Source organism: Salvelinus alpinus, chromosome 10 (genome assembly GCF_045679555.1).
Source record: "Salvelinus alpinus chromosome 10, SLU_Salpinus.1, whole genome shotgun sequence".
NCBI lineage: Eukaryota > Metazoa > Chordata > Actinopteri > Salmoniformes > Salmonidae > Salvelinus > Salvelinus alpinus.
The window spans coordinates 6,949,357-6,962,104 of NC_092095.1; the positions used below are offsets into that span (position 1 = coordinate 6,949,357).

At 44.6% G+C, this 12,748-nt stretch overlaps 1 protein-coding gene across 1 annotated transcript; it reads left to right on the forward strand.

Moving 5' to 3' along the window:
* Window positions 1-328: 328 nt before the first annotated feature.
* Window positions 329-2,588, forward strand: LOC139531422 (piggyBac transposable element-derived protein 4-like). Its single transcript, XM_071327870.1, has 2 exons — window positions 329-363; window positions 821-2,588. Exons 1-2 carry the CDS (start codon window positions 329-331, stop codon window positions 2,586-2,588), a joined length of 1,803 nt encoding a protein of 600 aa, XP_071183971.1.
* The last annotated feature ends 10,160 nt before the right edge of the window (window positions 2,589-12,748 follow it).

The window sequence follows — 12,748 nt, forward strand, 5'->3', positions numbered from 1 at the left end:
TGGATAGATAGCCAATGAACAGAGGTACATGGGCATATGCAATGGTTCTACCCGGAAATAATAGGCTTCGTTGTAAAGCCATGCGTACACAGGCTATTCGCCATTGAAAACTCTACCAGAAGGATCCCTGCCGTTTTACGCGCCGCAAACGTTTTTTTCTGAGCATTTTCTAGTTACAATAATGGCTAATATATCAGCAAAATCAAAGACCAAGACCAGGTACACAGATATTCACGATATAATTGATGAAATAGAGAGATCTAGTGATAGTGAACTAAATCTAAATGAATCCAGTGAGATTGAATCCGTGGATTCAGAATTTGAAGACATGTTCCTCCACGGTGAAGACGCAGTTTTGGATCGGTGAGTAACGTTGTTTGAAATTAGTAATATCAAATATAATTCATTTGAGTTGTTTGAGATATTGTATTTTATTTGCCTTATATAAAAATATGACTAGGACATGAAATATAAAAGTACACAAGTATATTGAAATGTAGAAAGTACATATTTGTTGTTTCCTAATTGTTTCCATGTATTTTATATCTAAAATGGAATTGACAAAACCTCCCCATGGTCACAAATTGTGTATATATATTATGTGTCTGTATAATTATTACCTAATTGTTTCCATGTATTTTATATCTAAAATGGAATTGACAAAACCTCACCATGGTCACAAATTGTGTATATATATTATGTGTCTGTATAATTATTACCTAATTGTTTCCATGTATTTTATATCTAAAATGGAATTGACAAAACCTCCCCATGGTCACAAATTGTGTATATATAATATGTGTCTGTGTTTATTTCACAGTCCCAGCGATTCTGATTGGGAGCCAAGGAGAAAATCCCCCACTGAAGCTGGTCCATCCAGCTGGACCCCGGCTGTATCCGGCACCACACCTACCCCCGCCCGGCCATCAAGGGGTGGTAAGCCGGCGGCAAAGAAGCGGAGGAAGGGCAGCGTGCGGAGGAAGGGCAGCGTGGAACCGTCCAGCGTGGAACCTGCCAGAGCGGAGGAGGACCGTTGGCACTCTGTTCTTGAGGAGGATGTGGCCCCACCAGCTCCACTTTTCCGCCCAAAACGCCCAGTAGGCCCTCAATTGGACCCAACTTCTAAGTACAGCCCCATGCAACTTTTCCAGTTGTTCTTCACCTCGGCAGTTGTTGATACCCTGGTGATGAACACTAATAAATATGGGGCTAAGAAGCAGGAAGGCAAGACAGAGGCATGGAAGGACATTTCCATTTCAGAACTGTTTTGCTACCTGTCTATGGTCATTTACATGGGGCTGGTGAAGTTGAAGAACCTCAAACACTACTGGAAAACTGCACCACTCTATCAACTGCCTTTCCCCTCAACGGTCATGTCTTGTAAGAGGTTTCTGACAATTTCACGGGCACTTCACATTAGTGACCCAGAGGTTGATAAGGACAACGAGGCGAAACGAGGCACAGCAGGCTTTGACAGACTATGCAAGATTAAACCTCTCTACCATGATATCGTTGAGGCATGCAAGACATATTTTCAGCCCGCCCAGAACCTTTCCATAGATGAGAGAATGGTAGCCTCAAAGGCCAGAATTGGCCTAAAACAGTACATGCGCAACAAACCCACAAAATGGGGTTACAAGCTGTTTGTTTTGGCCGATTCTGCGTGTGCATACACGTGCAATTTTTTTGTCTATGAGGGGAAGAACACTTGTACGAGCGGTAAGGGACTCAGTTATGATTCTGTGATGCAGTTATTAGATTTCCAGCTGTTGGGGAAGGGCTACAAACTATTTGTAGACAACTTCTACACAAGCCCTACCCTGTTCACAGACCTGAGGAAGCTGGAGATGTGGGCCTGTGGCACCATTCGGACCAATCGAGTGGGTTTTCCAAAAACCAGGGTAAACGACATGCCAAAGCGGGCTGAGCGGGGTACCATGAGATGGATCCGTGAAGATGGTTTGCTGTTTGTGAAGTGGATGGACACTCGAGAGGTCATGTGTTCCACTATTCACAAGTCGTTCGGTGGGGATCACGTTGTTCGACGGTTGAAAGGTCCTACAGGCGCTTGGACTGCCAGAAATGTCCCCATTCCAGATGCTGTGAGGGATTACAACAAGAGCATGGGGGGTGTAGACCTATCGGATGCGCTGATAGGATATTACAATGTCCTTCACAAAACCATGAAATGGTACAGAACGTTATTCTATCATTTTATTGACATTGCTGTGGTGAATTCCTTCATCCTCCAGAAGGAAATGGCCAAGAACTGTGGACAGCCCCCCATCTCACAGCTACCCTTTAGGGAGCAGCTCATCCAGGAGCTTGCTAACTACAGCAAGAACACTGTAGCACCTTCTGTCCCCTCTACCTCTGTCCCTTCTGCTCCAACCAGCGGTACGCACATGCTGTTCATCATTGCAGGCAGGGATGTGCCTCGGGGAAAAAGGGGCACAGTAGGGCGGCTTCGTTGTGCCCTGTGCCACAAGAAGTCCCCTGTCACCTGCGCCACCTGTGCTGTGACCCTCTGTTTCACACCAGAGAGAGACTGCTATGGGATATGGCATCAGGAGCGCAACATTGTTTAGAGGACAGAGAGTCTTCACATGATTGAACATTGAAGTGTAAATAGTTCCCCTTGTTATTTTTTTATTTTTTTGAAATATTCTTTTTTTTTCTTGAATTTTTCAAATATATATTTTTTGGGGTATGTTAGAATAATTGTTTTGTATTTTGTATATAGGTATTTGTATCATTGTATCATTGTACCAATTCGGCCACTTGGGTACATTTGGGAAACTTGTGAGGGACACCTGGTTGACTTCATGCTCAATGGCATGTACCTCACTCATTCCTGAAGGTATCCATCTGAAACTTTGGTCAAATACTGTTGCCTACCTATGTTCTGATTTGAAATGATCCCCAGTATCATAACTGAATGTTTGGCCTTTCTTGTTGATTTTTAAAGAGGACACAACAGTAAAAGAACAAAAAACGTCTGTTGATTTCCTTGTATTTTCTTCTACCAGATCTATTGTGTTATATTCTCCTACATTCAATTCACATTTACACAAACTTCAGAATGTTTGCTTTCAAAAGATACCAAGAATATGCATATCCTTCCTTCTAGGCCTGAGCTACAAGCAGTTAGATTAGGGTATGTTTTCAGGCGGAAATTGAGAAAAAGGGGGGCTATCCCAAACAGGTTAACAAAGAGCTGCAGTTCGTTTCAGAACAGGTGGCAAGGAATAAGTTAGTCCTAAATATATGGCCCTAAAAGGTACACAGAGAGCTAACATTAATGACATGCCTAGTCAGTATCTCATGAGTCAAGGTGGTAGAGAGATCGACGTCATCACTACTTGTTTTTGTAACAGGTGTTGACAAGCTGAATCAGACACCCATGCATATCCCACTAGACATGCTACCAGAGGTCTCTTCACAGTCCCCAAGTCCAGAACAGACTATGGGAGGTGCACAGTACTACATAGAGCCATGAGTACATGGAACTCTATTCCACATCAGGTACCTGATGCAGCTGTAGAACAGATTTAAAAAGCAGGTAAAAATACACCTTATGGAACAGAGGGGACTGTGAAGAGACAAACACACAGGTACAGACGGACGGATCTGTACACAAACGCCAGCACGCTACACACAGACATTGAAATAACGTTGAATGGTGGTTTTATACATTTAGTACTGTAGATATGTAGTGGCGTAATAATTTTGTATGATGTACTGTTTTATATTTTGTTTTATATGTAATGTAAATGTCTTAATGTGTTACGTCCGTCGTCAAATGAATGAGACCAAAGCGCACCATGGAACGTGTTCATGATATTTAATAATGAACTCCGAAAAAAATAATAAAATACAAAACCGAACGTAAAGTTCTGCAGGGCTAGACAGCAACTATGCAAAAACAAGATCCCACAAAACAGGCTGCCTAAGTATGATCCCCAATCAGAGACAACGATAGACAGCTGCCTCTGATTGGGAACCATACCCGGCCAACATAGGAAAAGAACACATGGATTGCCCACCCAAATCACACCCCGACCAAATAGAGAAAAAAAAAGGCTCTCTAAGGTCAGGGCGTGACAGTACCTCCCCACCCCATAATGTGTTTGGACCCCAGGAAAAGTAGCTGCTGCCTTGGCAGGAACTAATGTGGATCTATAATAAACCCCAGGAAAAGTAGCTGCTGCCTTGGCAGGAACTAATGGGGATCCATAATAAACCCCAGGAAGAGTAGCTGCTGCCTTGGCAGGAACTAATGGGGATCCATAATAAACCCCAGGAAGAGTAGCCGCTACCTTGGCAGGAACTAATGGGGATCCATAATAAACCCCAGGAAGAGTAGCTGCTGCCTTGACAGGAACTAATGAGGATCCATAATAAACCCCAGGAAGAGTAGCTGCTGCCTTGGCAGGAACTAATGGAGATCCATAATAAACCCCAGGAAGAGTAGCTGCTGCCTTGGCAGGAACTAATGGGGATCCATAATAAACCCCAGGAAGAGTAGCCGCTGCCTTGGCAGGAACTAATGAGGATCCATAATAAACCCCCGAAAGAGTAGCTGCTGCCTTGACAGGAACTAATGGGGATCCATAATAAACCCCAGGTAGAGTAGCTGCTGCCTTGGCAGGAACTAATGGGGATCCATAATAAACCCCAGGAAGAGTAGCTGCTGCCTTGGCAGGAACTAATGGGGATCCATAATAAATCCCAGGAAGAGTAGCTGCTGCCTTGGCAGGAACTAATGGGGATCCATAATAAACCCCAGGAAGAGTAGCTGCTGCCTCGGCAGGAACTAATGGGGATCCATAAACCCCAGGAAGAGTAGCTGCTGCCTTGGCAGGAACTAATGGGGATCCATAATAAACCCCAGGAAGAGTAGCTGCTGCCTTGGCAGGAACTAATGGGGATCCATAATAAACCCCAGGAAGAGTAGCTGCTGCCTTGGCAGGAACTAATGAGGATCCATAATAAACCCCAGGAAGAGTAGCTGCTGCCTTGGCAGGAACTAACGGGGATCCATAATAAACCCCAGGAAGAGTAGCTGCTGCCTTGGCAGGAACTAATGGGGATCCTTAATAAACCCCAGGAAGAGTAGCTGCTGCCTTGGCAGGAGCTAATGGGGATCCATAATAATCCCCAGGAAGAGTAGCTGCTGCCTTGGCATGAACTAACGGGGATCCATAATAAACCCCAGGAAGAGTAGCTGCTGCCTTGGCAGGAACTAATGGGGATCCATAATAAACCCCAGGAAGAGTAGCTGCTGCCTTGGCAGGAACTAATGGGGATCCATAATAAACCCCAGGAAGAGTAGCTGCTGCCTTGGCAGGAACTAATGGGGATCCATAATAAACCCCAGGAAGAGTAGCTGCTGCCTTGGCAGGAACTAATGGGGATCCATAATAAACCCCAGGAAGAGTAGCTGCTGCCTTGGCAGGAACTAATGGGGATCCATAATAAACCCCAGGAAGAGTAGCTGCTGCCTTGGCAGGAACTAATGGGGATCCATAATAAACCCCAGGAAGAGTAGCTGCTGCCTTGGCAGGAACTAATGGGGATCCATAATAAACCCCAGGAAGAGTAGCTGCTGCCTTGGCAGGAACTAATGGGGATCCATAATAAACCCCAGGAAGAGTAGCTGCTGCCTTGGCAGGAACTAATGGGGATCCATAATAAACCCCAGGAAGAGTAGCTGCTGCCTTGGCAGGAACTAATGGGGATCCATAATAAACCCCAGGAAGAGTAGCTGCTGCCTCGGCAGGAACTAATGGGGATCTATAATAAACCCCAGGAAGAGTAGCTGCTGCCTCGGCAGGAACTAATGGGGATCCATAATAAACCCCAGGAAGAGTAGCTGCTGCCTCGGCAGGAACTAATGGGGATCCATAATAAACCCCAGGAAGAGTAGCTGCTGCCTCGGCAGGAACTAATGGGGATCCATAATAAACCCCAGGAAGAGTAGCTGCTGCCTTGGCAGGAACTAATGGGGATCCATAAAAAACCCCAGGAAGAGTAGCTGCTGCCTTGGCAGGAACTAATGGGGATCCATAATAAACCCCAGGAAGAGTAGCTGCTGCCTTGGCAGGAACTAATGGGGATCCATAATAAACCCCAGGAAGAGTAGCCGCTGCCTTGGCAGGAACTAATGGGGATCCATAATAAACCCCAGGAAGAGTAGCTGCTGCCTTGGCAGGAACTAATGGGGATCCATAATAAACCCCAGGAAGAGTAGCCGCTGCCTTGGCAGGAACTAATGGGGATCCATAATAAACCCCAGGAAGAGTAGCCGCTGCCTTGGCAGGAACTAATGGGGATCCATAATAAACCCCAGGAAGAGTAGCCGCTGCCTTGGCAGGAACTAATGGGGATCCATAATAAACCCCAGGAAGAGTAGCTGCTGCCTTGGCAGGAACTAATGGGGATCCATAATAAACCCCAGGAAGAGTAGCTGCTGCCTTGGCAGGAACTAATGGGGATCCATAATAAACCCCAGGAAGAGTAGCTGCTGCCTTGGCAGGAACTAATGGGGATCCATAATAAACCCCAGGAAGAGTAGCTGCTGCCTTGGCAGGAACTAATGGGGATCCATAATAAACCCCAGGAAGAGTAGCTGCTGTCTTGGCAGGAACTAATGGGGATCCATAATAAACCCCAGGAAGAGTAGCTGCTGCCTTGGCAGGAACTAATGAGGATCCATAATAAACCCCAGGAAGAGTAGCTGCTGCCTTGGCAGGAACTAATGGGGATCCATAATAAACTCCAGGAAGAGTAGCTGCTGCCTTGGCAGGAACTAATGGGGATCCATAATAAACCCCAGGAATAGTAGCTGCTGCCTTGGCAGGAACTAATGGGGATCCATAATAAACCCCAGGAAGAGTAGCTGCTGCCTTGGCAGGAACTAATGGGGATCCATAATACACATAAATACAAAGGTGCTTCAAGTAAATACTGAGTTAATGGTCTGAATACTTCTGTAAATGTGATCTTTCTATTTTTAGTTCATTTGCAAACATTTCTAAACACCTGTTTTTGCGTTGTCATTATGGGGTGTATTGTGTGTAGATTGATGAGAGGAAACCATTTTTTTTAAATCCATTTTAGAATAAGGCTGTAACGTAACAACATGTGGGAAAAGGTCAACAGCTCTGAATTCTTTCCGAAGGCACTGTAATTTATAACAGGCTTTTTTTTAATTCAATATTCGTGCACAATTTCTAATTAAAATTAAGAACACTACACCATAACAGAAAGATATCATTCATTTCTCCTGCTCTTGTTACGGATATTATGGATATTTAATCCCAACTGGAAACAGAAATTAAAATCAACAGCACATTATTCACTTTTTTAAATGAAATGTGAAACATACATTATTAAAACATCACTTTGTTTTCTGTGTATCTTCTCTAGGACTCTTTGTGGAATACGGCTATTTTCATTACTAATAAAGACTCATTTACATTTCGCTTTTCAACATAGAAATATCATCATCACATAAACATCTATAAAGACATGTCTGACTTCTTCTCTAAAGTGATGACAGCACGGTGTGTGTGATTCCCCTACTTCTCTGCAACCTAATGTAATATTACATCCACCGCTATAGACAATCCATTAAAGAATTTAACTGAGAGAGAGAGAGAGATAGCAGGGAGATATTGATATGGCAGGAGGGAGAAAGATCGATAGCAGGGGAGAGATAAAGAGGTAGAGAGTGATCGCAGGGTAATAGAGAGATAGCAGGGACAGATAGAGAGATAGCAGGGACAGCTAGAGAGAAAGCAGGGACAGATAGCAGGGACAGATAGAGAGAAAGCAGGGACAGATAGCATGGACAGATAGAGAGATAGCAGGGACATATAGCAGTGACAGATAGAGAGATAGCAGGGACAGATAGAGAGAAAGCAGGGCCAGATAGCAGTAACAGATAGAGAGATAGCATGGACATATAGAGAGATAGCATGGACAGATGGAGAGATAGCAGGGACAGATGGAGAGATAGCATGGTCAGATAGAGAGATAGCATGAACATATAGAGAGATAGCAGTGATAGGTAGAGAGATAACATGGACAGATAGAGAGATAGCAGGGACAGATAGAGAGATATCAGGGACATATATAGAGATAGCATGGTCAGATAAAGCGATAGCAGGGACAGATAGAGAGATAGCAGGGACAGATAGCAGGGACATATAGAGAGATAGCATGGACAGATAGAGAGATAGCAGGGACAGATAGCAGGGACAGATATAAAGAAAGCAGGGACAGATAGCAGGGACAGATAGAGAGATAGCAGGGACAGATAGCAGGGACAGATAGAGAGATAGCAGGGACAGATAGCAGGGACAGATAGAGAGATAGCAGGGATAGATAGAGAGATATCAGGGACAGATATCAGGGACAGATAGAGAGATATCAGGGACAGATAGAGAGAAATCAGGTGGAAAGTGATCACAAGGGGGGAGAGAGAGATAGCAGGGTGATAGAAGAGATATCATGGACAGATAGAGAGATAGCAGGTGGAAAGCGATCACAAGGGGGAAGAGAGAGATAGCAGGATGAGAAATTGGGCAACAGCACAGAACACTGTAGAAGGATATGAAACTCAGAGAGGATTGATCCTAAATAACAACACTTTGGAAACACAGCTACAGGGTGAGAAAATAACAAGGTATTAGAATTGGATATTATGAATATAGGCTGTTCTGAAGGGTAGAAAGGGGGTGCAACTCATTATTAGGGAAGTGTTTGTGATGTTTTGTACACAGTGTATCTGCAGTACCTCAGGACACGTACAGTCGTGGCCAAAAGTTTTGAGAATGACACAAATATACATTTTCACAAAGTCTGCTGCCTCAGTTTGTATGATGGCAATTTGCATATACCCCAGAATGTTATGAAGAGTGATCAGATGAATTGCAAAGTCCCTCTTTGCCATGCAAATGAACTGAATCCCCCCAAAAAACATTTCCACTGCATTTGAGCCCTGCCACAAAAGGACCAGCTCACATCATGTCAGTGATTGTCTCGTTAACACAGGCGTGAGTGTCGACGAGAACAAGGCTGGAGATCACATTGCAGAGGTCTAGAAAAAGAAGGGTCAACACTGCAAATATTGACTCTTTCCATCAACTTCATGTAATTGTAAATAAAAGCCTTTGACACTTATGAAATGCTTGTAATTATACTTCAGGATTCCATAGTAACATCTGACAAAAATATCTGAAGACACTGAAGCAGCAAACTATGTGAAAATTAGTATTTGTGTCATTCTCAAAACTTTTTTCCAGGACTGTACATAGTAAAACAGAAATTAGAATGCCCTATTTCAGAACGTGACCTACCGCTTGCATGTCAATATCAGGCCGGGAAGAACTGACGTTCGCAATCTCCCCCTATCTGCAAGAGTAACCAATGGCAAAACATCTGATTGATGAATAAATTCAAGCAACCTATAGGAATACATAAACATCTAATACATAACCAACCCTGTTACAGGGACACCGGTACTTAGTCCTTGATGAACGTTACGTAGCAAACACTGAAAATATGGTACAGCGAGGTATATTACAGAGGGGTATACTACAGAGGGGTATACTACAGAGGGGTATACTACAGAGGGGTATACTACAGAGGGGTATACTACAGAGGGGTATACTACAGAGGGGTATACTACAGAGGGGTATACTATAGAGGGGTATACTATAGAGGGGTATACTATAGAGGGGTATACTACAGAGGGGTATACTATAGAGGGGTATACTACAGAGAGGTATACTATAGAGGGGTATACTATAGATATACTATCCTCCTCGAATCCAAGGTGGCTTAGCAGTTCAGACGTCTTTTTCTGTTCCGTATTGTTCGTGTCCTGTATATATATATATTTACACCTTTCTTCGCATATCTTTTATCTATTTTATTATCCAAGAACTCAACTACAAAAGCTTTCCTGCAAAAGCTTTCCTGCAACCCGCTTCACCAATTACAAAAAGTATTACTTACCTCAATCTGAAAATCCATCGTGGAAGCTAGCCAGGGGCTAATTCAGAAGCTAGCCTGAAAGCTTAACCAGAAGCTACTCCGATAGCTAGCCAGAAGCTAATCTGTAGCTGCCCCGAAATTAGCCGGTTTGCTGGCTAGCGTTGGTGTTTCAGCTGCCCACGTTTAGTGGTCATCAGCTATTCCTTTAGCTCGATAATCTACCGGCACTTTTGTGCAACGCGACTCGGACCGGAGCATTCCGGGACTCTTTTTTTTTCTCTCAGTTTTCCCCGGATTCCAGCCGCAGGCTCTGGACACTTGTACCTTGATTTCGCAGCTAGCTAGCTGCAAACCGTGTGACTATTGGCTTACGTCGACCCCGGAGCAAACTCTAATCATTCTGGAGCTAGCCAGCTGAGGAGTTCCATCACCATCCGGACCCGTTTCTTTTGTTGCTGCTGCAGATACGGAACCCCACCGGGCCTTCACGACTGACTGCCGCGACTGACTGCCGACGTTATCTGCCCGAGGGATTTATCCAACTGGCACCTCCGTCCCGACGTTACCTGAACGCTCATCTGAGGCCCGCTAATCGTTAGCTGTCTTATCGGCTGCTATTTGAACAAGTATATTGGACAACTATTATTATTATTATTATTTATTTATTTTATTTTTTCCCTGGGTCACTATATCTATTTTGCCAATTTGGATTGATCCCCTCTACCACACGGAAGACCACTACACGGAACCCCACTAACCTACCGACGGAAACGCACGAGGTATCTACAAACAGACCTCCATCCTATGCTGCTACCGATAGCCATATACCCGGCCAGCTGTCTGGATCGCCACGACCCCAACCAACCTCTACTCACTGGACCCTTATTGATCACTCGATTAGCATGCCTCTCCTTAATGTAAATATGCCTTGTCCATTGCTGTTCTGGTTAGTGTTTATTGGCTTATTTCACTGTAGAGACTCTAGCCCTGCTCTCTATACCATATCCAACCTCTCAGTTCCACCACCCACATATGCGATGACATCACCTGGTTTCAATGATGTTTCTAGAGACAATATCTCTCTCATCATCACTCAATACCTAGGTTTACCTCCACTGTATTCACATCCTACCATACCTTTGTCTGTACATTATTCCTTTAAACTATTTTATCGCCCCCAGAAACCTCCTTTTACTCTCTGCTCTAGTAGCTCTAGGCGACCAATTCTCATAGCTTTTAGCCGTACCCTTATCCTACTCATCCTCTGTTCCTCTGGTGATGTAGAGGTGAATCCAGGCCCTGCAGTACCTGGCTCCACTCCTATTCCCCAGGCGCTCTCTTTTGATGACTTCTGTAACCGTAATAGCCTTGGCTTCATGCATGTTAACATTAGAAGCCTCCTCCCTAAGTTTGTTTTGTTCACTGCTTTAGCACACTCTGCCAACCCGGATGTTTTAGCCGTGTCTGAATCCTGGCTTAGAAAGACCACCAAAAATTCAGACATTTTCATCCCCAATTACAAGATTTTCAGACAAGATAGAACGGCCAAAGGGGGCGGTGTTGCAATCTACTGCAAAGACTGCCTGCAGAGTTCTGTTATACTATCCAGGTCTGTTCCCAAACAATTTGAACTTCTACTTTTAAAAATCCACCTCTCTAAAAACAAGTCTCTCACCGTTGCCGCCTGCTATAGACCACCCTCTGCCCCCAGCTGTGCTCTGGACACTATATGTGAACTGATTGCCCCCCATCTATCTTCAGAGCTCGTGCTGCTAGGCGACCTAAATTTGAACATGCTCAACACCCCAGCCACCCTACAATCTAAGCTTGATGCCCTCAATCTCACACAAATTATAAATGAACCTACCAGGTACCACCCCAATTCCGTAAACACGGGTACCCTCATAGATATCATCCTAACAAACTTGCCCTCCAAATACACCTCTGCTGTTTTCAACCAAGATCTCAGCGATCACTGCCTCATTGCCTGCATCCGTAATGGGTCAGCGGTCAAACGACCTCCACTCATCACTGTCAAACGCTCCCTGAAACACTTCAGCGAGCAGGCCTTTCTAATCGACCTGGCCGGGGTATCCTGGAAGGATATTGATCTCATCCCGTCAGTAGAGGATGCCTGGTCATTTTTTAAAAATGCCTTCCTCACCATCTTGAATAAGCATGCCCCATTCAAGAAATTTAGAACCAGGAACAGATATAGCCCTTGGTTCTCTCCTGACCTGACTGCCCTTAACCAACAGAAAAACATCCTATGGCGTTCTGCATTAGAATCGAACAGCCCCCGTGATATGCAACTTTTCAGGGAAGCCAGAAACCAATATACACAGGCAGTTAGAACAGCCAAGGCTAGCTATTTCAAGCAGAAATTTGCTTCCTGCAACACAAATTCAAAAAAGTTCTGGGACACCGTAAAGTCCATGGAGAATAAGAACACCTCCTCCCAGCTTCCAACCGCTCTGAAGATAGGAAACACTGTCACCACCGACAAATCCACTATAATTGAGAATTTCAATAAGCATTTTTCTACGGCTGGCCATGCTTTCCACCTGGCTACCCCCACCCCGGACAACAGCACTGCCCTCCCCTCTGCTACTCGCCCAAGCCTTCCCCATTTCTCTTTCTCCCAAATACAGTCAGCTGATGTTCTAAATGAGCTGCAAAATCTGGACCCTTACAAATCAGCCGGGCTAGATAATCTGGACCCTTTCTTTCTAAAACTATCTGC

What these genes read in the sequence shown, in the direction of transcription:
- LOC139531422 (XM_071327870.1), top strand. Translation starts at nt 329, where the DNA reads ATGTTCCTCCACGGTGAAGACGCAGTTTTGGATCG. An exon ending in GAAGACGCAGTTTTGGATCG is followed by an intron (nt 364 to 820) that starts GTGAGTAACGTT and finishes TTTATTTCACAG; the next exon opens with TCCCAGCGATTCTGATTGGG.